Genomic DNA, 25,888 nt, shown 5'->3' with positions numbered 1-25,888 from the left:
GACTTTTCATGTGACATCAATACACTAATTCTTATTCGTCTTAACTCAAAAAATGAGTACAAAGTACAAAGAAGAACATGTCATATCAAGGCAATCAGCTGAACGGTGAGCATGTGATTCCCTCGCATGATGTTTAGTGGTGTGATAGTTCTGTGTTTGTTTTTGTGGATGTTAGGCTTGTTATAATCAAGTCTAAATGCAACTAAATTGAGGACAGAGAGATTGTGAAATGTAGTCAAAATGTATTAAAACAAATTATTTAACATTATTTGGCACAATTTGGCAAAATGGTCAGGGTTATACATTTTGACAGCTTTTGACAACACAAATGCTGCCTGATTCTCTACAGTTTCCAACATTTACCTCATCCAAGCACCTTGTGAGCGGTTGAAGTTGTGCTGGAATTATCTTCTCACTGAGCTTTGCATGTGAATTACAGCTGTAAAAATCCACTTACATTTATTTTAGAAGAAAATGCCAGATCCATTTGGTCCCTCAAAATCACTTCAAAAGTTTAGGCTACTTTTGCAACGCATAAGTGGAAATACTTCATGTTCAATAGGAAAAAAAGTAGCTTATGCATTGCATTTTACCATTCCACAACTGCGAACTAAGTGTTCTTGCGTTATCTCATGCAGATCTTCAGATTCTTCATAATTCGGAAGTTTTAGGTAGGCTGAGCAAATATATGGCTGCTCCTTAATCAAAGTCCCTGATTTAAGCAGGATCCAAGCAGCCTCCTGTTTCAGGTTCTCATCATCAAAAAACTTGAGTCTTTTTAGATCAATAATGTGAAAAAATGAACTTTGCAGACGTACACATTTTTAACTATAGAGAGCCCTCCCTGTGTCTGAAAATATGAAAATGTGGCAGTGGCTGTTTGCACATAATGGGATGCTTCAGCAATGTTACGATTTGTGGCCAGAAAAAGATGAAAAGTCTGGGCAACATCAACATTTTTAGGTGTTTCATGATATTCAGCCCCTACGCCTAACTCTTGACATAAGATGATGCCATTTCAAACTGCTTGTAAAATAATTAGGTGAAAAAGTGGTCATAGCCACTATTGAGTAGTCATTTCAAACCTATTTTTTTGGACAAGACTACTGGAACAAACGAGGAATAATGATTGTATGACTTTATATCAAACTGATTGTATAACTTTGTATTAAGTGCTTTTCCTATGATTTTTATGTTGTAGTCCTCCTCCCCTTAAGGTCTGCCGTAATACCGGCAACGCATGGTTGTCTGTCATTGACCTCATACAGGAATATATTACTCATTAACTGGTGAAGCACTTAAGACTATGAGCTTAGGGAGTCTCGATGTGGATCAGGGCACACACATACCACTGTGGTTTGGGAAGTCTAAAGGGGGAAAGCGAGGGAGTTCTGTGCCTTACAGACTCAAGTAAGGGGGAGCTTTGAAGTATCAAATAGGATCTTAAGATCAGTCATGACTACAGAATTGCCATTCAGTTGGTGAATTTGAATAGAGCTGGAAAATGGAGATGAGGAGAGCAGACTGACTCAGGTTATGTGTGTCTATGGGTCACTGTTAGCGCAACAGTAGGATACGTTTTACATATAAAGCTGAATATTATTTAAAACATTTTGCTAGTAAATGTCTTTTTCATTTCAGAAAAAGTTAGTATTGTTTAGTCCCACCACTGTGTGATGATAGAAATGACTTTGGATCTTGCTCAAATTAGTCACATAGTGAAGTTAAACTTAGATCAAACCACTTCAGTCATTACAGCTAAGGGCAGACATAAGGCCACTATAAAGCTAGTGTATCTAGTCAATAAAATCCACTCATGGAAGTTTTTGTTTTGAAACAGGGAAGAGGAAGTAGTAAAGAAATGATCAGGGTCTTAAACTACAGGGTTATTTCAAAAGCCTGGTAGAAACAGGGTTTTAATGTGTCTCCTTAGCATTTTTTTTTTCTCCATCTCCTGGACAATGTGATGGAAGTATCAGGATAATGCAGGGCGACTGGAAATCGTGTGATACTAAGACGTTTTGTGTTCCAATGTAAAAATAAATGTGTTTGTATAATTACTGTCATCTTAACTATCACCACTACGGTTATTGGGTGTAGTCACTGATTATTTCTCTTTGTACCGGTATATGTTACTGATAAGATATTTTGTACTTCTGCATTCTGCTAGTGTTCATTAATATTGGAGTATTTATTTTGCAGCATGATATGAACCTGAAATATTTCCGGTAGGCATACACAGTTAACTGATAAATGTACCATTTCTCAGACCTATGGAGGAGTAATTCTGAGAATACTATTTTGTGAATGGGACCAGGTGAAATACAAAGGAGGAAATGTTGCCTTTACTTGGCACTTATTGACATATAATAATGCTGTATGGTTATTTATTGTCTCACACTGTTATGTCTCCTGAAGGAAATCTGTAAAAACTATTGAAGCCTGGGTTGTACCAACTCTCTTAAAAAGCTGGATCAAATGCAACACTGCCAACAGTTCAACATTTTCGATTTGTTAATTCCAATGGGTGACGTGTTTTGTGACTGGTTGTATCGTCTCTGCAATATAACATGTAATTTCAGGTTAAGACACATCTAAGGGTACATCATTTATCCTCAGTGTCTGTCGTGTACGGATGTAATTTTTTTCCCAACAAGGTAAAAGAAATCTGTATTTTGAAACATAACAGTCTTTCCATTTGGCTACCCTCTGTTTTAATGGCTCATCTAAGAAATGTTCTGCTCTCTAGTCAAAGCGCTCATAACTCAACATCCTCCCTGTGTCTGTGTCTCAGCGGTCAAAGTGGGCATGACCTCAACCCCCTCTTTCATCCTTTCATGCCACTTTTTTCCACCGTTAGCAGGTAGCTTGAGTAGGAGATGACTCGCATTCCTTGGTTAAATATTAGATGGGCAATCAAATTTGTGGGGGGAACATTTATTTAATTTTTTTAACATGTTGGAAAGCACAACTTCCAAACAGTTGAGTGGTGCTGCCTATTGAAAGAGTCAAGTAGTGTAAAGTTATGATGAACTGTTGGGGATCAAAGAGAGCGTGACTACAACACCCTCTATTATCCTTCATGCTTACTACCAGTGGGAAGTCAAATTAGGAGATGGCACACATTCCTTGGTTAATTATTACAAAGGGAAACAAATATGGGGGGGGGGGGGAATTATTTATGAATATATGACAGAAAGCACAGCATTTGAATGGTAAAGATGTGTTGCCAGTTTTAAGTGGAGCAAATCCCGTATGATGAGAATGTACTGTTAGGAACTCATCTTGAAAGGCAAGGCACGCAGAGTAAAGACAGTTAGACAATACTCTCTCTGGCATCCCAATGAATGCAGTCAAGCCTAGACTGTACTCGTCAAATCAAACCGACAGTGTTTCTAATCAAATGTAATGGGGCCATCATCATTTGCGGTCATCTTTTGCAGAAACCCCAAGATCGAGTCAAAAATAGATTGTGTTGACACAAAAACACCGAGGACCAATTCTGACACCTTGACAGTGTTTAGTCAAACAGGACTTTCTCCACTTTAATGTATAAAAAGATTTATTAAAAGGTCTGACACATGGAACATTATGTTATCATATAAATAATTACAGAATAGATCTAAAATAAACAAATGAATGGCTCCATGTAGTGAGTGTAAATGTGGTTGTGCAAAACAATGGTTTTGGTCTGAATGAATGCAATGGATGTCATCGTAGAACAGAGGTGTTGAACATACAGACACACAGTTTTTGGGGGACACCCTTGAGGTCATTTTGAAGGCAGCGCTAGCAGCTCTTATGATGGTTGAGGTGCTTCAGTTGCTGTTGAGAGGGGTAAAAAAGTAGAAACTCAAGGTAAGCAGAAGCTTAATGGCTTTTATTTTAAGGGACAAAAACAAAGAACACCTATCAGAGGCATATTTCCTGTGACTATGGTGTAGCCTAACATGTAGTAACTGTGGAGCACCCTTAAGGCCAGTGGTTTTGAAATGACTGCTCTTTAATATGTTTGGCTTGAATATCATGTAGTCACAAGTAACGTACCTATAATGAAATTGGTGTCTACAGCAAAAAAACACATGCAGTGCGCAGTAATAATTTCAGGAATGTCTGGACATGACACATGTATTAAAGAGTATGCTCACTAATTTACTACTTTTTCGTTAATTTTATGGCACTGGGCACAACACATAAGGTGTGTGAGTTTAGCATCCTGTGATAATAGACCTTAAAATTGTAGATAGTGGACTAAATTTAAATCAGAAAATGGCCACTTCATTCTCAATATTTTGGTTTTCCAGTCCATTATACTCATTTTACCGTGATTGAACAGGAGTCCTATTACCCATGGAAACACTGTACACACAGTAGCAAACAAATGCTTCAATTCAGGGGACAAGGAGACGTATGAACTCACCTAGTGCACTAATGTCAACTGTCTCGGCGCAGGCTGCAAAGCGTGCCACCTCTGGTGAACAGGCCTGGGCGGCTGTCTGGTTCTCTCGCAAGCAACGTTCAAACCGCATGAACTCTCCAGCACAGTCTGTTCGGATCTTCTGAATCACCGGGCTGCCAACAGCATAAGGGTTACACAGACAGGTCAAAAATGAACAGCAATGCTCATCAAATACCCATGACAGACAGCGCCTGAGACCAATACATTTACTTCCCACACTCACTGTGAGGATGTACAATGTGCCACTTTTAGTTTAAGTTCATGGCACTTCTCCTGCCATGTTGATGGGTTAGAGGATACACAGGCTCCATACTCTTCCATTTCTTTGTGGCAGAACCGAGCCGTGATCTCCATAGCCGCCTGCCTGTTGGCAAGAAAACAGTAAACAGTGCATTTAAGATGTCCATATCGCACATACCACACTGGCAGTCAACAGCGGGGCAGCAAAATGCGAGATCTCTGAAATACTCAGGGGGGTGCACTGGACAGGGACCACGTAATATGCCAGGCAGTAAAGAGTTTTTAGATTTAACTACAATCTGGGTTGGAGATTTTTCAAGGCTCCAAAACTACTACGGCCCTGGGTACCACGTTACCAGACTGACAATAACTCACAAACTCACTAGTTACTTCAGCGAAGTAAAGGTGGTACCATTATAATCAACTTGCTGATCAGGCCAATAAACTAATCCTAAAGTTAATGTGAAGTTAACATTAAGATGTAACTTAAAACACCTACACAAGAGGTGCCTCCATGTGCTTAGATTAGCTACTATGTACCACGTACATTTGATCTGAAACAAATAGTAACACTTCACCAAGATACAGATAACGCTAAACGCAAACTGACATTTATTAAGGTATTATTAGGTAATACTTACATTTTTGTAAGTAGCTAGCTAGCTGACTGGCCAGCTAATGCAAAAAACACACCAAGGTTATTCACGTTAGCAAATTCTACATTCGCCAGCAAACCATGCGCGAATTAGAGCACATTCATTCGTTCAGAACGGATAACGCCTCCCGCTACACGATTGGCTGTGGTATTTTCTGACATGGAGAGGAGAGGCTTACATAGCTAAACAGCTGAGACAGTTGGTATTTACAAATGTCAGTCACAACCTCACTAGCTAGTACAGGGTCATCAAGTTCCTTGATTGATAATGTTCGCCAATGCTAAAGGCAAACCACATGTCCGTACTATAAAGACTTATGTGATGTTTCTGATCATTGAGGTAGTTACCGAAATAGCAGGTTTCATAATTGGATAGTAAAGGATTCCCCAAGTCGTAAGCACAGTGTCCAATCTGTAGTCTGCAGCCTGCTGGTGGCATTATAAACTAAAATACTCCTGAACACGAATGCCAGGGTACACGTTTTAATTCTGGCAGGTGTTTGCCATACAGACATTTCGGTCTTACTACGTTTGAAGTACGTAGTGAGCTCTGCACGTAGGTATTCCTATGGTTATACACTACACACAACCACACGCTCCCCTCGAATATCTGTTGTCATAGTAACACCTCTATGCCGGAAGTGTCGTAAATGTCATGCGTCGTTGCGTACACGGAAGTTAGCTTCGGCGTGAAAGAAATTCCGAAATTGAATCTGAACACCGACTAGACCACGGAATTGCGAGAGTTTATCGTTTCGCCAACACCCAAAGTCCGGAGGAGGTGGCGAGAAGGGGGGCAAGTGTGGAAGGAATAAGCAAGAATGAAAGAAACTGAAAAGGTGGAAAACATGACTGAAGATGGAATTCTGGGGTCGGGGGAGCTGAAGATACCCCCCTCTATGAACCACAACCATGATAATAGTGCTAGCGACGAGCTAGTTAGCTCAGTGTCACTATATCGACGCAGGCCTAGGCTTTTTCATGGCACAGTACTTCCATTCATGACAGTACTTTACCCGAGCTGGCTCTATGTATGGTTAGGAATATATGGGGCTGCTGACTATCCTGAGGCCGGCCTGCTAGCACTTGCCGCCATCGGGATCGCTCACATCCTCACTGTGCTTTCTGGTTATTGGTCGGTGCACGCGCACTGTTTGCTCACCTGTGTGAAGGTAAAGTTGAATTTTTTTGTTTTTCAAACTGATTTTGTATCAACGACAAGGGCCCTTGGTCATTGTACGGTTCTGGGGTGGAAGCTGTCATGTAATGTCAGATCCCCATGTCTAGCCTCTATGTTGTTGTTATAGGGTATCCATGTTAGAACTGTTTTCTAGAGAAAACTGATAATTATGGCAAGCTGTTTTAGCATTCAATAGCTATACTGGGTATATGTTGCCAATATCTGTAATTCAATTGTTCATTATCAAAAAGAACATTTCAGATATCCACAATGACATTCTTCTTATCTACACACAACTGTCATTTCAGATATCCACAACGTCATGTGTAGCCTATTGGGCTTTACATTTAAGATATCCACAGACATGTTTGATATCCAGAATGAACATCCTGGATATCTGCAATAGTATCGTTACTCCCATTTCAGATATCACATACAATCCAATTGTTATCGGTGGTCGTCAGGTGCTAGTACCTACTTCCAAAATGATGTCCATCATGTATGACTGCATCAAGTAGCCATAATATGTCAAGTGATGAGGTTATTTTAGAAATTGCATTTAGATACTTAGTATGTTGAACTGTAGGTCCCATGTAAGACAGCAAATATTATTGTTACTTGTGTATTGTGGTAGGGGGTTATTGTTGACGTGACACTTTTTTTTAGCATGTGGCAATCATTTTCAGCAGCTGTGGGCTGATCTTGGTAATGTCACTGGGTGTTTTGGGCAGTAAAATTACAATCCTGGTAGCAATTAGATATTTTTCAACATTGACATGGGGGAAAAAGGTTACTTGTGTTGGTAACTATGCCCATGGTCATGTTGTAGCTAAAACTATCAAACAACAAATTGCATTTAGATTGGTAGGCTAAATTTGCTGTCTAGCAGAAAACAGGCAACTTCAACGACACTGAAAACATTTGTCCCTCATCATCGATCAAGCGACCCACTCCCTATGTAGATATGAAGGGCTCATTCAAACAGCTAAAGAAAAACACAATGATTTGTAGGTTCAGGTGATTATACACTAATGAAAACATAATTATGAATACTATATTCCATATCTGATAATAGAACCCCTAATTCCTGCACACTGTACCTTTAAGAGGCTCTTAGCCGCCTGTGACTACTCCGGAGCACACGTACATCTACAAGCAGTTTCAAATACTACTTACGTTACAATGCTTTCGGGAAACACTCCAAAATTGTAAACTGATTCATAAGAGGGATTCTGTGACTTCCTTAGGCTTCCAATGCTTTTGTAAAGCCTGACCTAGACTAGTGAGAATACAATTTAGACTAGGAGAAATGCTATTCTGGAAATCTAAAATGTCATTACAGATAGGAGTATGGGTTGATTTAAATGTTAAAACAGCTTGCCATAGATAATGCTATTGAATACTGATACAGAAATACTGGTGTCAACATACGACCAGGCCTTTTCAGTTTCAGTTGAACATTTTGCCAGCTGGGGGAAAGACCAGCTCCGATTGATGTGGGTGACTGACTGTGAGAAATTCCCATCTGTGTGCCAACAGGAGTCGGATCCAGAAAAGGCCACTTTGGCCAAAGTAGTACCCACGCCTAACAATGGCTCTGCTGAGCTGGTGGCTTTGCAAAGGGACCAGGTGAGATTTCCTATCTGTGGATGCCTTTTGTAGGGGTGTAAGATAATATCGATACGCTTGCTATTATGTTTTTTGATACTATGTCGTGGTTCATTTTGTGTTGTGTTTAAACCCCGACCACTAGACAGCAGTGTTGTTCTGAATGAAAAAAGTAAACTTTATACTCAGACAGTTTTCCTAAAATCATATTTAAGAATCGCAATATAAATCACCTTACTTACAGTAATTGCGATATATTGAATCGTGACCCTTGGCATATTGTATTGCGAGATTTTTTGCCAATACACAGCCCTAGCCTTTGGTATGACCTCTATGTTTTTTGTCTGCTGTTAACTGTATACAGAAACCATTTTAATACCAACTAATCGTTCACACATACATTAAGTCCAAAGTTGAAAGTATCACAGCGTCTACAGTTAACCTGTGATGTGGCTGTGCTCATAATATGACCCTTTCCCACATCCCTTCTTGCAACAGGATGAAAACGGAGAGCGAATCACATCTTTTGAGTTCCAGAAAATCAGATATGTGTTTGACAGCAAGGAGAAGAAGTGCTTTCTCCCTGTTTCGTTCCCCGTGAACCAGCCCATGGGCTACTTCCATGGCTGGAGAGGCTACCAGGAAGAGGCTGATTTGCGTGCTGCTGAGAAGCGCTATGGAACGAACCGCGCTGAAATGATGGTGCCAGACTTCCTGGAGCTCTTCAGAGAGCGAGCCACTGCCCCCTTTTTTGTATTCCAGGTCAGTTGATATGAGAACATATGTATTTCTGAATTGAAATGTTAAACTGGTGTTATCCATGGGTTTCGTATAAACTTGCACAATAATTTGAAGTTCTAATTATTGGTGAACAGAGACCACTGAAATGCTATTTTTAGAACTCTCCTTAGCACCGAAGAGTCCCCTCCTCTGCCAATGAGTTGTTTTGTTTTAGGCCTAATTGATTTTTATGTTGGGTCCTTAAAGGCTCTTAAATGGGAGAAGTGCCTAGTACTGGGATGTTGGAGTAGGATTTGTGTTACTTCAGTATAAGTAAGAGGCACATTCAAAACTTTACTGTGTGTCAACTTTACCTGTCAACAGGTGTTCTGTGTTGGCCTGTGGTGTCTTGATGAGTACTGGTACTACAGTGTCTTCACCCTGTTCATGCTGGTGGCCTTTGAAGCATCTTTGGTGCAGCAGCAGATGAGAAACATGTCTGAGATCCGCAGGATGGGAAACAAACCCTACATGATTCAGGTAGCTGTCAATTTCCCCAGACAAGTTTGGACCATCCAGGTCTCACCTATACTACTTCTCTGCCTTACTTTGGCTTTGCATCTGAAATTATGATGTGGCTATGACCATTTCATGCATACATACATACCAATACAGACGGATTTATGTATAGTATACATCAGTCAAGATCAAAGGCATGTACTATCAAGGAAGGTCTGATCAGCTGTTTTTAAATTCTCACAGGTTTATAGAAATAGAAAATGGCGTCCAGTGTCCAGTGATGACCTTGTCCCAGGTGACATTGTATCAATAGGTAAAATCTGCATTTCTATTTTGTATTTTTCAAATACCAATTATGGTATGGAGTATTGTGTTAGCTCATGCCTGTGCTTTTGCCTGTTATTAGGACGGTCTCCGCAGGATAACCTTGTGCCATGTGATGTTCTACTGCTCAGAGGCCGATGCATCATAGATGAGGCTATGCTGACGGGAGAGTCTGTTCCTCAGATGAAGGTTTGACTGTTCAATTCAAAGCCTCAGTTTCTCCTGTCACTTAGACTGCATGTTTGCCTATGTGCTTCTTCAAGGCTTACTAAATGCCTCCTCTCTGTACACAGGAGCCTGTGGAGGACTTGGACCCAGATAGAATCCTGGACCTACAGGCTGATTCACGTCTTCACGTGATCTCTGGAGGGACGAAAGTGGTGCAGCACAGCCCCCCACTGAAAGCCAGCGCCGGCCTCAAACGTACGCACCAGAACTTCCTCTTTGTTATTTTTATGTCTAGCTTTGTAATATATCAGAAATATTTTCCCTCGTGAGTTGTGCAATACATCCAGGAAATGAGAGTACAAGCAAAAAGAGAAACATAGATGTTACATTTTACAGTCATAACAAAAAGAGTGTTTTTTTTTCTTTCCTGTCTAGCTGTGGACAATGGCTGTGTGGCATATGTTTTAAGAACAGGATTCTACACCTCTCAGGTGAAGGCGCTTTCCTCTTGTTCTTAAAGTGCATCTCTGTTGGTATGACAAATGTATAGTATAAAAGATCTTCAACCAACCACTGATCTCTTTTCTTAAAGGGGAAATTGTTGAGGACCATACTCTTTGGAGTGAAAAGGGTAACAGCCAACAATTTGGAGACCTTCATCTTTATCCTCTTCCTCCTGGTGTTCGCTATTGCTGCTGCTGTTTACGTCTGGGTGGAGGGTGAGTGGCTGTCTGTTGCTCCCCAAGCATTTTACCTCAGGTACTTCGGTCAATGTTACTTTGTCTGAATACCTTTTTCCTTTTCAGGCACCAAGGATGCCAGTCGGAACAGGTATAAGCTGTTCCTCGAGTGCACCCTCATCCTCACCTCTGTGGTACCACCAGAGCTCCCCATAGAGCTGTCGTTAGCTGTGAATACTTCGCTCATTGCCCTGGCCAAGCTCTGTGAGTGTCTTTGCTTTGTCAGTCATACGGCTTTCTTCAGAGAATCTTGACACAAAATCCTCACAACCCCACGTACATTGTCTCCTTTTTTTCTTTTGTCTCTGTCTAGATGTGTTCTGCACTGAGCCTTTCAGGATACCGTTTGCAGGGAAGGTGGAGGTCTGCTGCTTTGATAAGACTGGCACCTTGACAAGTGACAGTTTGGTAGTGCGAGGCGTTGCTGGACTAAGGTACACCTCTCTTTTGATTTCAGTCTGTGTCACATCCTCTCTGTGAAGAGTTAAGTAGATAAGCACTGCTGTCTGTGCGCTGATAACAAAAAAAAGAGACCTCTAACTGCAACCTCAGGGACTAAAACAGAATGGCCCCGGCTTGGGATTTTAACTGCAGAAAGAAACTACTGCACACTGAGGGAAGGTTAGCAGCCACAGGCTACATAGCAATGCTTAATGGCAGCTAGAACACTGCAGCCAGACTGGTCCACCTGTTTGATAATAAATATTGTATTACTGATCAGTGGTGTAAGGTATTTAGTATGGCGTTGCTTCCAAAATAGCTGCGGCTCTCTTGGCAGTCAGATTGCGCATGCTGTACATTTGCATTCAAATTTTGTTGAACTTATTTTCTACAGATAAATCACCAGCTTTCTGTTCCACTCCACAGGGAAGGGAAGGAGGTGATGCCAGTGTCTGAGATTCCGGTGGAGACGCATCGGGTTGTGGCCACGTGTCACTCATTGGTCACTCTAGATGACGGACAGCTGGTGGGTGATCCCCTAGAGAAGGCCATGCTGACGGCTGCTGACTGGAGTCTCACTAAAGGTAGAGATGCGTGAGCGTGAAAATATATACGATTTCAGTCACGGGGGGGGGGAGTATTTCACTGTATTCTAGTTAGCAGTTGATATTGTTTCTTGAAGATGAAGTACGACCCAATGAAAGCCGACTTGGTGGACAGAATTGGATTTATAATTTTTTTTTAAAAAGCACATTATTCAGCAGAGCATTATATTTTGTGTGGTAGATCTCAAAACACCCTAAGGTTACCTCACACACTCCAGTGTTTTCTTTTACTAACAGAAAACATTCGCTAGTTATCTGACTGGAATATGCAGCCTTGCACAGAATGGAGAGATAAGTCTGTTGTAGGATGAATGAAAGCATACTTAAAGCTAACAGGGAAGATGGCTTGGAACAGAGGTGTGCCTGTTACCGTTTGTCTTTCAGCAACTTTGCAACAATGCTAACACTGTCATTGCTAGTCAGAGAAGGCTATGATGTAGGTGAGATGAGTAATCATTGCAGCTGGTAATGGCACTTAGTTTGGTCTGATAGCCTGCCCGCAGCCACAGCCTTGGGCTGAGAGAAGTCTGTTACCTCCTCCTAACTCCTTCTCTGCTGCCAGTGAACTCTGGTGTGATATTTTATAATCGTATCCCAAACTCAAACTCATTTTTGTTTGCCTTTGCAATCTCTGACAAATGAATGTGACTCAACATGTGTTATGACCTGCTGTTAAAGGGGAAACAGTCACTTTCTTCCGTCCTAATTAGTGCCTTTGGAATGTGCTGTAATTATTGTCTCTTTGATTAGATGAGAAGGTGTTTCCGAGGGGCATAAAGACTCCAGGACTGAAAATCCACCAACGGTTCCACTTTGCCAGCGCTCTGAAGAGGATGTCTGTACTGGCGTCCTATGAAAGACTGGGCTCCACTGAGCTGTGCTACATCTCCACCGTCAAAGGCGCTCCAGAGACCCTAAGGGGAATGGTAAGAAGAGTCCACTACTTCCTCTATGGTCATACCGACTGTTTATTACATTTAGTTAGGGCTTCATGTCGGGTTTTCTAACACATCAGAAGTAAACTTATTAAGTTCATTTTTGTCTCTGAAGTGTACCTGCATTGCTATTGTTCTGTCATTGTACGAAAGTATGTTTTGGATAACGATTTGATGGGCATTACTTCAAGATATATTTTATATTTAAAGAACCAAAGGAAATCACACCATTACATTTTTGCCATCCTGTGGGGAAAGGTAGTTACTGACATGTATTTATTTATTAGTGTGCGTGTTGTATTACCTCAGTGTGCGCTCCTGTCTGGCTGTTGCTGCTCCTGGATGCCTGACCTCAACTTCACAACAGACTGTGAAGGCGTGATGATGGATGATCACCCTAATAAATGATGCATCATTGGGGCCTTTCTTTTTTCCCTTTCGCAGTTCTCCGAGTGCCCTGCCAGCTATGATGAAGTGCACCAAGCCATGTCTCGAGAAGGTGCCAGGGTGCTGGCTCTGGGATACAAAGAGATGGGACACCTCAGCCATCAGCAGGTACACACACTCTGGACCGCTGTCTGTTTTCTCACCCATGTTTGTCACTCTCGAGAGGAAAAGACATGCGTTTTTTTTGTCCCTCTATTAGCCTTTCCTGACGCAACATTTATTCTTTCATTGTATTCTCTCCTCCTCTTCCGTCCGTTTCTAATTCTGTGGTGGTCTATTTCTGGGCTGGGCCCGAGCTCTGTGGAAATGTGTTATGGTTGCTATTTCTGGGGTCTTTTACTGAAACTAGAGAGGAGATCTAGTTCTGTCAGGATTGCTGCGTCATAGAGGACTGTGCACAGGAATGACTTTCTTTTTTTGTTTGTGTTTTTTTTTTTTTTTTCTCTCTCTTTTCTCCAGGTGCGAGAGATCACACGTGAGGCTCTGGAGTGCGACCTGCGCTTTGTCGGCTTCATGGTCGTCTCCTGTCCCCTGAAGAACGACAGCCGCATGGTCATCAAGGAGATCCAGGATGCATCGCACCGTGTGAGTGAGAACATTTCTTTTGTGTCCTCTTGTCACTCACACTCGCTTCTCTTTGACTGTATTACCGCAGGTGTCCAATCTGTTCTTTTCTAAATGTCTTTCCTCATCTCCCATCATGTCTCTCTCTCTCTAGGTGGTGATGATCACAGGAGACAACCCACTGACTGCCTGCCACGTGGCCCAAGAGCTGAATTTCATCCAGAAACAGCACACCCTCATATTGCAGGCAGGCCCCAATCCAGGTAAGACAGCATACGCCGAGCTTGTCGCAAACAGGAGGTGTTCAACTGTGGCCTCATTTGCTTCCTTGGGCTGAGAAATTCTCAACTGGGTCACACACTGGATGTGTTCGATTCAAAACAGCTGTTCCCAGTTATGGGGTGTACACCGGCAGTCATAGACAGCACCAAGTTCTGCTCCACCGCTGCTGATGTTAAACACAGAAGAAGCCTGCAGACACATATAGCAATTGACACATTTTTTTTAAATAACACGTCTTACATATATGTTGTGTGTTTCTGATTTGATCATATACATGGCCATGTAGATGTCCATTTTTCAAGTTTATATGTCTCAGGTTTGCTCCCTATGTAATGTTTGTCTGCTATGCGTTCTGTTCCAGGTGAATGGCAGTGGGAATCCATAGATGGCAGTGTGTGTGTGGCCCTACCCCCTCCCTCCGTGTCGGAATTGATCCGACAGTACGACTTGTGTGTGACGGGGGAGGGGTTGGCTCGGCTGACCTACGACACCAAACTACTCAACGCCCTTTTACCCCACGTGCAGGTTTTTGCTCGCGTCAACCCCAAACAAAAGGTTTGACTTTTTTTCCCCCCTCGTCAGCAAGTTGCAAACAGCCTTTTTAAAGTCTCTTGGTGCCTTATCTGAGCTTGCGGTGTATGCAAATAACAAGCACATATTTTTAGACCGGGTTATTTTTAGATGGCCTGGAAAAAAAACCTGACTTAAGTGATAAATGAATAGGGGAAGTGTAGGGAAAATATAGCCGCATGTTTGAATGAGAACAAATAATTGATTTGGCAAAGTAAGCCACAAAGTTTTCCCAGTGGATGATCTCCTGCAACATAAAGGCAAGAGAGTGGAGTGTTCTACTGTAAAGTTTGCCGCATTGCAGTTCTTACACCCTTGGTTAGACCCCCAACATCTCAGGACTGCACAGTTGTGTGATTTTCCCAGACATGCTATTAAACAACACATTCTTAAGAGATCACAAAAAAACAAAGACCTCACTGTCAGTTCTGCGTATGGCCTCATTGTGTGGTGTGATGGCCGCGTTGTCTTGCAGGAGTTTGTCATCACCAGCCTGAAGGGACTGGGCTATGTGACACTGATGTGTGGGGATGGGACCAATGACGTCGGAGCACTCAAACATGCCCACATCGGTGAGACATCCCGTCACCTTACATTGTTATTTGCACAGAGAAACTTGATATGTATGCACAAACACACCATGGCCCATGGTCAAAAATGATCTAACTTTCCCAGGGATATGAAGTAACCATAACTGTATGTTAGAAAAGTAAAAAACCAAACAAAAAAAAAGCTTTATGGAAATGTGGGCACCTTCATTAAACCCACTTTGTTTTGACAGGCGTGGCCCTGCTGGCTAACGCCCCTGAGCGCATGCCCGAGAGGAAGAAACGGGGAAAGGAGAAGGAGGCTCTGCCCAATGACTCCAGGCCCTTGCCACCCGTGCTGAGCTCTGGAGCCAAGGTCAGCTCTCGCGGATCCAGGCACAGGGTCATGGCCCAGAGGGAGGAGCAGCTTGCCGCTCAGAAGGTGTGTGCATGTGTCTGTCTGAGTGTGTGTTGTGAGTGCACATGTGTGACATGTACATAAGTGTGTGTGTGTGTGTGTGTGTGTGTGTGTGTTGCGGTCATACACACTTCCCCCTTTGAAGCTTTGATTTGCTTGAGTAGTTGAATGTCACTGATGTGGTTATGCTAATAATGTTGACTTTACTCCATACAGCCTCTTTCAAGTTCTTTAAATCAAGAATGTTTTGTTGGGTTATCTCTGTGCAGGAGAGGATCAGTCAGGTTCTGCGAGAGCTGGAGGAGGATCAGGTCCAAGTGGTCAAACTGGGAGATGCCTCAATTGCTGCACCCTTTACCTCAAAGCTATCGTCTATTCAGTGCAGTAAGTAGCATTCTGTGGAAACATTTTCCCTCTCCCTCTCACTTTTAAGAATGTTTGTCAAATAAATATATTCCTGGTGTAGGGTCATCAAGGTGCACAGAAGTTTGTAGAATATGAATCATTATGTTTTATTATTTATTTATAGACAGTGCCAGACAAAAGTATTCAACACCCCTGAAAGTCATCACCATTTTCACAATTACAAAAGATACTTAAACATATTTTTCCAATCAGTATTTTTATTGAGAACATTAATGCCCTGGTATATTTCTAAAGGCAATATAAGTTATTTGACAGCTAACATTGAAATAAATTAATTAAAAACTAAAATATTCTACTTAAGTATTCAAATCCCTGTGCTTTCAAGTTCCAGATTAAGGCAGATGAGAAATTATTCACAGGTGATACAGAGGTGCCCCTTATTTCACTATAACTGATATTAATTAAGTACTAACTATGAGAGGTTAAAGTAGAGACCTCCTTCTGAATATAATGGTCATCTGCCAGGTTGTGAAATAACAGAGGAAACAAAGACTACCAGGACAAGGTGATTCAAATGCTCAAGTGAAGAAAATACTCCAAGAAAATATCCAAGTGTTTTGATGTCCAATTCAGCACCATTGCATCAATACAAAAGAAAGTAGAAGTCACACCACCCAGATGCTTTGTAGAAAAGGTTGTCCCCCAAACTAAGCATCCAAGCATATTAACTGGTGAGGTAGGCCACCATGGTAATTGAGGTGCAGGTGAAGGAGTCCACAATCTTAAGATCTATCCATACAACTGCACTCCGTTGGAGGGTGGCAGAAAGAAGCCATTGTTTTAGAAAATCAATAAAGTATGCATGGAGGTTGCTGAAGACGTGGGAAGGGGTGTTAAAGGTCATATCAGACCAAAATACAGATTTTTGACGAATCCTCAAAGCGCTACATGTATTGTTAATCTAACACTGCCAATGCCTCAAGAAACACCATCTAATCGTGAAATATGGCTTAGGTACTTAAATGTGGCTGTGGGGATATTTCCCGTCTGCAGGAACTCTGAATTGAAGGGAGAATAAATATAAATAAATTCTACAGTACACAATACAGAAAGAAAACTGTTGCAGTTTGTTGTAAAACTAAGGCTTGGGAGAGGGATTACGTACCAGTAGTAGTACTTACCCAAGGCACAAGGCTAAAGCAACACTAGAGTGACTCAAAAAGTAAAGTGAATATTCTAGAATGACACAGTAAAAGCTTAAATAAAAATCCTACCGGGAATCTGTGGCACTACAGTCCAGGACTTCTATGAAACGTCTATGCCCCTTTAAGGTTTCAGCAAACTCAATTTTTTTTTAAATAGATAAATACATTGAAAACTGAAATATACTACTCGTTTAAGTATTCAAACCCCTGTGCTCCTCCTGGATATAAACATCACTGTGTCTAAGGTTGTGAAATATTATTTTTTTTCATCCTATTTCATCCTTCATTCAGGCATGTGTTTAACTATCTTGGTAAGACTAAAAAGCATACTTCTAACTGATATATATATATATATGAACACAGTTCCAACAGACAGGTGAGGTATACTGGATTAAGTTTAGATTCAGGAGACTTGTCTTAAGAGACACAGCAGACACATATGATTAATGGTCTAGAAACTTCTATGCCCCTTTAAGGTTTTAGCAAACTCTAAGCCTGATCCCCCCCCCCCCCTCTTAGTCTGCCATGTGATAAAGCAGGGACGGTGTACGCTGGTGACCACGCTGCAGATGTTTAAGATTCTGGCTCTGAATGCCCTGGTGTTGGCCTACAGTCAGTCGGTGCTCTACTTGGAAGGAGTTAAGTTCAGTGACTTTCAGGCCACGTTGCAGGGGCTTCTACTGGCCGGTTGCTTCCTCTTCATCTCAAGATCAAAGGTCAGGAGACAACAAAAGTTTAAGCCTTAAATTATGTAATAAAATGTCCTGATGAACTCACTGTAAATCCTAAATCTGTATGGTACAATTCTGGAATGACATGTAAAGAAAACCAAACTCTTCAAAGGGTTTAAAAATACCCCTCTTCCTTATTTTTGGGGCCCGTACATCATACTAATCTGTTCTGGTATATTTCCTCCCAGCCTTTGAAAACCCTCTCGAAAGAACGGCCCTTGCCCAACATCTTCAATCTGTACACGGTGCTTACGGTGTTGCTGCAGTTTGCAGTTCACTTCTGCAGTCTGGTGTATCTGTACAAGGGGGCTCAGAGCAGAAGCCCTCCCAGGTAAACCCTTAAATGCATTCTGGTTTTTATTTACTTTGTGTGTGTGTGTGTGTGTGTGTGTGTGTGTGTGTGTGTGTGTACTATACTCTTTCAGTAGTCCAAGTCAGCAATTTCAATCAGCAGATTTATCAGCACAATTATCTAGAACGATATCTCGTCTGTCCAACAGGTCAGAGCAATTTGCGGACATCTACAAAGAATTTGAGCCCAGCTTAATAAACAGCACTGTGTACATCATGTCTATGGCCATGCAGATGGCTACGTTTGCTATTAACTACAAGGTAACATCCCTTCCATGAACCATCACATAGTCTGTTTGTTCAACCAGAACTGTTACTTCAACCATTTGAAAATGTCATTTTGCAGGGTCACCCTTTCATGGAGTCTCTCAGTGAGAACCGGCCCTTGATGTGGAGCATCTTCCTCTCAGGCTTTGCCATCGTGGGGCTGCTGAGTGGGTCTTCGCCTGAGTTTAACGAGCAGTTTTCTCTCGTGGATATTCCCACAGAAGTTAGTACACTGCCTTTATGTGTTTGGTGCTGATACTAGGTTTCAGCATGTGTTTTAAGAAGTGCAATGTAAGACACAGCTGCATATTTATTAATATTTGTATTCTACATTGAAATTCTGACCCTTGATTTTGTCCTCCATAGTTCAAGATGGTGATCGCCCAAGTTCTAGTTGTGGACTTTGTTGCTGCTCTGCTGGTGGATAGAGTTCTGCAGTTTCTCCTGGGAAAAGGAACCCTGAGGTTGCCTTCCTGAATCGTGATGCCAACAGTCGCCCCGAGCAACCGCTGCCCTTAGCAACCAGACTGTCGTGGAGAAGAGAAGATGGCTGGTAGAGACGTCTGCAACACGCGCAGGAGATCTGAGATGGACAGGCGTGACATTTAATGCTCAACACACCTCGGTGTTCCTCTTCATTTCCTTCTCCTTTCATTGCATATTTCCTTCTTCGTTATTCTACTGCTTCTCTCTGAGGTTCCTTCTTCCCGATGCGATCAACTCTCTCTGTTTTCATTTCCATCATGTAAAGCCTCATTCGTTGCTTTCTTGCTCACCTCTCCTGTGGCTGGCGAAGAAGACAGCAGTATTGTGTGGAGTGAGAGTGTGTTTCTATGTGTTCGGACTCACGCACACATGACAGGGGCGTTCTCCAAGAGAATTACAAAGTGTTCTAATTTTTTTCTCCATTTTGTAAAAAGACAGAAATCTGACAGACTTATAAAGACCAAAAAATGTCATTAATGTGTTCTGTGTTTCTTCATTTTACGTATAAGCCATATGAAACGCATTTATTTTATTTCACTTTGTAAAATAATAATAATAATAATGATTTACTCATTGTCTATATGAATAATTTGTAATAGATAACACTCAGTGCCATGGTCTGGTTTATAATGGAGTAATAGATAAACAGATAGTTAGGGTTGGGTCCACCAAGTCCAAAGGTTTTGTATTAAGGCACACCTTAATTGGTGGTACCATATAAGAGTGTTATACAGCTTCCAACAAGAGCACCATAAATGGCCTACCTGAGCTCCTGTAAAGACACTGGCATGTTTTCGTCACTGGGTCCTTACAATGTCCCTGGTACTACTTACTTTCTCAGGCTCATTTTAATGCAATGCCTTAGCATAATGCCTGTGTTGTTTTTGTTGTCGCTATTCACGGGTGCTTTACATATTAGCGAAAAGGCTGTAGGGGCAGTTGTTGCCTGAACCAGAATTAAAGATAGAGTGGCACACTCCTCTAACAGTGTGAGTTACCAGTTTGCAGTCTAAGGTGTTGTATCCTATGTGGTATAGTGGAACCTGATTTGGGGGTCAGCCAATTTGCTAGTCAATTTGAAATAACTGTTTACTATAATTGATTATTTATGGCGTTTAAAAGCAGTGCTCAACAAGGGCCCCATGTCAATGGAAGGCACAACTGTATTTTCCCATCTTCAAAGGAACGCAGAGCTGCCAACTCCCACGGTTTCGCCGTGTGACACACGCTTTTGCATGTTTTCACACGCACTCACGCCACACATCCAATTTCTCACGCCAAAACAAAAATCTGATTTTGGGCCGAGACGCGTTCGTTCCTTTTCAAACTCACCGAGGGTAGCTGGCGCTAAGGAGCGCATCTGTAACCCTATTCGCTGCATAGACATATTATTTACGCCAAGAAGTCCAGAAGTTAGCGACAGAAGAAGAGTTACAAAGAGAGGCAAACACGGTAGAAACTCGGGAAGAGAATACATCGCTGAAGAAAATCTTCATCTCCAATCTGAGCAGAGACTAGGTATGTTGATGACATGTGGTTCAATTAAGTACTCACTCTCTTAAACTTTAAATCTTTAAAGAAATTATTCGTTTGTGCGTGTGAACTTGATTTTGTGTGGTGAATGTAAACTCAGCTGTTATCTGCAGGTATCTAATACTAGTTTTGTAAATGTCTGTCATATATGGTGAAATTCGTACGCAAGCTATGTTCCAAATGTATGGTTCCAGCAGCTCTGCAAGGCCATGAGGAGCCTTGTGAAATTGCCTATAAAGAGAAGGCAAACCATTTGCCAGGTTAGTGTTTGGCTATTAGTATGATCATACACTGTGATATGTGATAGATAAAATGTGATATTCAGTCTTGTACCTAGCCTTTTGCCACTTCATGAATAGAAACCTAAGGTTTGTGGTAGTCCTTCCAACAGTGAGCTTCTGGTTGGATTTATTGCCCTATGTGTCAAGCTGATATTGCTGCATCAGTAGCCTATGTTAAACCATTCATGTTAAGCTGATATGCTGTATCTGTACAGGGAAAAAGTTGAACATTGGGTTCACAACCAGGGCTAAACTTAACAGATATCTTGATGAGGGTGACATCACACCACGGCAGGTGGATTCATTCCATGAAGCTGTGTTGATTTTCATTTAGATTTTTTTGAGAGGCTTGCTGTCGTCACCAAGCTGGTCCTGGTGTTGCCCATTCGAATGCAGATGCTGAGAGGGTGTTTTCAGTTAAGGGACTGAACAAAACTAAGAGCAGAAATAGCCTGGCATTGGATGGCACCCTGTCCTCAATAATGGCAATAAAGATGGGAGCCCTGTTTCAGATGGGAGCCCCCCTCAGAGGTCATCAAGGCCTCCAAGAAGGCCACAGGCCAGTACAACCTTGTTTAACTGTTTAAGCACTTTATTTGTTGCACTTTGTTGTTTGATGGAACGTGTGGTGGGAGGCTTTGAATAATGAAAAATATTTCTCCCTAACTAATCTTGTGTAATGTTTTTCTGAACATAAATCATGAAGTGCTCTTAAGAATACAATTATTAACAATCTAGGTTAGGTTTCAGTTAAGAATTAGTTGAATACCATTGTAATCAAAATGTCAATCAACCTATGGTCAAATCTTAAACACAGGTCTATTAATTAGGCTATATTGTGGTACATAGACAGTCATTGAAGCACAACAATAGTTTTCTGGTTGAATGTTCAGCTCAAGTCTAGAAGGCCCTACAAGTCATGATCAGATGAACATGAATCAGAATAAGTTCAGGTATTGCACATCTTTAGCATACCACTCAAAAATCCACTAGAATGCAGGAAATAACATCTACTTAAACCAAAATGTCCTGGGGGTGGACCTTCAGCTATGTCTTTGCTTCACAGAATGTAACCAATGTTGTCCATCTCCAGTAGGCCGCCCCTATCAACGAGTTTGAGCCCCACAAACCACAAGAATGCAGGGCACAACATGGGTACAACGCCAAATTAATTCCAATTCCCTGATATTTGAGCCACCAACGTGTGTGGCTGCGTGCGCAAACCTGGAGAGCAAATGTGTGATAATAAAACTAATGTACACTTAAATCTTAAAACATGGCCAATCAATTTGAGAAATGTCATTTCGTTGTGTGTGCTTTATTGGATAGAAGAATGCATTAGAGTGGTAAATATTGCAGGAAAATATGATTAATCTGACTCCATGAAATTATTAAATTACCTCTAATATTGGCACTAGTGGCACAGTAAGGGCATGGCACTTGAGGCGTTAAATAGATGAATAAACATTTTATTATTACAATAAACAGTAGGCTAAGCTTAAATGTATCACCCAAACTGAATGTTAGGGATCTGACACAGGGAAAGCCAGCCACAACGCTAAGAAAACACACAGATAAGGTATAGATACTTCAGTCATATGCGCAACCATTGAAAGGCATTGATCCTTACATATGTACAAAGAATCTGGCCATGCGGTGAGTCTGCTGGTTTTATTGATAAATTGATTATAAATTAATAATTGATGAATTTATTTGTCTGGTTCTAGGTTCAGACTCTGAAATTCCACCCTTTTGAGGCTCAGACCCTTATATATGGATCCTATGACAGGTTGGTCTTGAGAAGAGGAAAAACCTGCTTACATCTTGTTTTCAAAATATTTGGACAAATATGCTGTGCAATATATGTGTGGAGTGTTAACTACCCTCCTATTCCCTTTCCCCAGGTCTGCTGTTTTGTACGACTGTCGAAGCCCAGACAACAGCCATCGTGTCTGGAGGTTTAGTGGGCAGGTTGAGAGAGTTGTATGGAATCATTTTTCTCCGTTCAACTTCCTGGTGAGAAAGCCCTTTTTAACACGCTCAAGAGTCTAAATAAAGAGTTTATTTAGTGAAGTTGGTTGAACAAACATCTGCACACTTGACTATAGGTTGTTATTTATCCTCCATGTCATATAGACATGTCCTATATTTTTCTGTTTCTCTTTTTTTCCCAGGCAAGCACAGAAGATTTATCTACTGTCTAGATGCACGCTCCGATAAGCCAGTGTTTACACTCAGAGCTCATGATGGAGAGGTCTCAGGTGAGTGGAGGCTTCATTGTTGTAATCTGGTCATGGAATTCAGGATAGTGCATGGATTTGCAATTATTCCTTACAGAGAGCATTCAATGTAGTTGGACTTGAAACAGAGAATGACTGATCTGATAAGACTGATTTCATCTACCACAGGTATGGACCTGAGCAGTCAAATAAAAGGATGCTTGGTCACATCTTCAGCTGACAAACATGTGAAGATCTGGGACATTCTTGGGGACAAACCCAGTCTTGTTCATTCCCGGGACATGAAAATGGTTTGTACCCATATTTGAAAATCACTTGCCACTAATAACATTTTTGGATGTAGTTATAACTGAGCTGGGCTAAGCTGAGCTATTACATAAACCTTCAAGGCACGGTGACAAACGCCAACTAGTGGTTTCTAACTTCTCTATACTCTCTCTATATTCTCTATACTGACACGTAGCCTCCCTTCAACCAAACTCCCCATTTTGCTTGGGAAACCAGAGGGATGTTTTTGCACACAGACCTGTGAATTTCAGGCAGGTTTTACAGCTTGGCTTAGATAAGGCTTGGTGGATGTACAACAACAGTTGTAAGTGAAAGCTAAAAGCTAAATATCACATATGTTTAGAGTTGAATTTGTTTAGTTTTTTTCCCTAGGGAGTACTGTTTTGTGCAGCCTGTAGTCCTGACCTCCCCTTCGTTTATGCATTTGGTGGACAAAAAGATGGGCTTCGTGTGTGGGACATAAGTGATGTCGCAGCAGGTATGGTGAAACTTCATGCTGTGTACTGGAATGTGTAAATTGTTGTTTAAAGGTGCAGTCCACGATTCTAATACCATACGCTTTTTGTTAAAAATGGCTCCACATGATCTTCTAGTTGTCCGGTCAGTGTTTGCGCTCCAGGCTTTGTACAGTCCTGGCCATGTAAATGGGAAACAAACATAGTGGCTGTGACCGAGCCATTGACAGACCTAGGCCAATCAACACGATGCTTCAGGAGCCGGAAGTGAGGGCTGTTATTATGTTAAAATATCAACAACCTTTTGCAAAACTGAATCACGGACTGCATCTTTAAAGACTTTATGTATTATAACAACCAGCTCTGTTGTTGCAAAATGTTATCATTCAGTTAGCCATATATCCATTCCATAAGTACATATTTTTGTAATAGTTCAGTTTGCCTTCCCATCTACCTCTTAGGGAAACTGTAGACACATTAGAAGTCTCATCCAGTGTTATGTGTGTGATACCATGCTGTAACAGTGTAGCTATAGAAAAACATGTGTGGTTGTGTTTGACTGCTTCTTTTTATTTATGATATATTCTTTTCTTTCAGTCACTGATGTTTTTCGGAATCGGGAGAGGTTAGTAGCAAACACCTCATCTGAGGCTTCCAGCAGCAGCGCAGCAGAGATGGACGTCCTTTAATTCCTCAAGATGCACATTCGAACCGTCGCTACACAAGTAAATCCACTCAAGAGCAAGAGACTTGTCCATTGGACAACAAACAAAGGACCATTAGCTGAACTATGTGGACCTGTCATAATATGAATCACACTGTTAAGTGTTGACGAAGGGACATGAAATAGAAGACTTTCAGAAAAGACTTATAAAGAAGATTTTGTCTGGACAAATATAGCAGTGGGAAAAAAGCATTTATTACATGGACACCCTTTGATGACTCTCAGTGTCTTAGCCTGGCCTGCATATTTCAGGTTTGCAGTGGATATAACCACTGATTGTATTACCTAAACTGTAATAGGTTAATAAAACCTCTTTTGTGTTTGTACATTTTATTGCCAGCATATCAGAGGAGCTAGTGCATATTTCATTGTCAAATAATACATTTGGAAAATAAATCAATGTCTGATTTTAATTAACCTTTTTGTGCATAATTAGTTTCTCTGCATTTGTGAAGAAAATCTCAAGTATTTAAAAGGGTTGCTTTTAAGAGAAGCAAAAGTACTTAGCTTTGCTAAGGCTTCAGGGTTGTTACAACTAGAGAAGGGTGCAGCGATCCAAATGTCCACATTGCGGGTAGTTTGGCCAGTACACCCGGTTATCTGATCCATAGATGTAGAAGCCTCCTGTCTCGCCTCTCCAGTAGTACTGGGCAAATGTGACTGGCACGGCCTTCAGGAGGTGCCTCTGCTGGATGACCTTGCAGTCCGGCGACCTTTGGTGGGATGCTTCAACCATCCGCTCTGAGGTGACATTCACCTCAGGTAATGAAAACTCAGAGAGTGGCCTCACCTTGGTCCCTATGCTGGCATGGACCACATCCCCAGCTGCCTGCAGCAGCTTCCTCTCTGGCACCCCGCAGCCAGTCATCAGATGGTGTTCCAATTTGGTTCGGTACTCCCCGCCCAACTCCTTGAAGTAGCACAAGCGTCCTTTTCCCATTCACATTTTGCAGCGCACACGACCCAGGGCCATGCAAGCTGCACAGGAAACCTGTCGCTTCCCGTGGCACTGGCTGCACTGCTTTGACCGTGCTCCTAACCCCTGAGGTACCCTGCACATGCCACATTGTTTGTGGCCCGCTCCATTGCAGCAGGAGCATAGTACCCACTGCTGCTCCTGGCAAAAAAGGCAACCCCTGTGCTGGTCTGTGTTGATTAGGCGGTAGTTGCACACCTGGTTACTAAACATCTTGACAGGTGAGACAACCACCATCCAGGGTCGAGGTTCTTTGTTATCAGGGTTGTTGGATTGAGGAAGGTCTTTAATTTGAGGCTCAAATCGCATGCAGACTGACCTGTGCTCAGTGAATGTCTCAAGGGAATAGCAGAAGATGACGTCATTGCTTGTAGATGTCAGCAGAAACTCTTTGGCAGGTACATTGGAGAGGAATGTCTTGGTATTCACCCAGTCAAAAACAATATCAGTTATGTCTTCTACTGACAAAGAACGAATATTCAACGGGTGGTAATTCTCAGACGGCCGATGCGTTCGATGCCTCTCTTCTTGCTCCCTCTCAGGACGTAGAGGAGGCACAGTAGTGTATTGTGATGGGGCCAGT

General features: G+C 41.8%; 2 protein-coding genes and 1 pseudogene across 2 annotated transcripts; 2 read left to right on the top strand and 1 right to left on the bottom strand.

Annotated features, from left to right (window-relative positions):
- Window positions 1–3,544: 3,544 nt before the first annotated feature.
- Window positions 3,545–5,529, bottom strand: LOC105905733 (coiled-coil-helix-coiled-coil-helix domain-containing protein 5). Its single transcript, XM_012833774.3, has 4 exons — window positions 5,341–5,529; window positions 4,683–4,823; window positions 4,421–4,572; window positions 3,545–3,825 (listed from the first exon to the last, which is right to left on the bottom strand). Coding segments are annotated over exons 1-4 (321 nt in total). The 5' UTR covers window positions 5,343–5,529; the 3' UTR covers window positions 3,545–3,799.
- A 481-nt stretch (window positions 5,530–6,010) lies between these two features.
- On the top strand, window positions 6,011–19,281 carry atp13a1 (ATPase 13A1). The gene is made up of 25 exons (XM_012833748.3): window positions 6,011–6,526; window positions 8,074–8,163; window positions 8,641–8,904; window positions 9,247–9,402; window positions 9,625–9,694; window positions 9,788–9,894; window positions 9,999–10,128; window positions 10,309–10,364; window positions 10,466–10,592; window positions 10,680–10,817; window positions 10,927–11,047; window positions 11,481–11,638; window positions 12,410–12,585; window positions 13,039–13,149; window positions 13,501–13,626; window positions 13,760–13,868; window positions 14,249–14,442; window positions 14,933–15,029; window positions 15,239–15,426; window positions 15,672–15,786; window positions 17,493–17,689; window positions 17,893–18,035; window positions 18,205–18,316; window positions 18,402–18,545; window positions 18,689–19,281. The coding sequence occupies exons 1-25, from the start codon at window positions 6,176–6,178 to the stop codon at window positions 18,797–18,799; spliced, it is 3,591 nt and encodes a 1,196-aa protein (XP_012689202.2). The 5' UTR covers window positions 6,011–6,175; the 3' UTR covers window positions 18,800–19,281.
- On the top strand, window positions 18,869–24,742 carry LOC105905702 (annotated as a pseudogene).
- Window positions 24,743–25,888: the final 1,146 nt, after the last annotated feature.

The sequence above is a fragment of the Clupea harengus genome, chromosome 1, assembly GCF_900700415.2.
Source record: "Clupea harengus chromosome 1, Ch_v2.0.2, whole genome shotgun sequence".
NCBI lineage: Eukaryota > Metazoa > Chordata > Actinopteri > Clupeiformes > Clupeidae > Clupea > Clupea harengus.
This window is presented reverse-complemented; position numbering and strand designations above follow the sequence as displayed.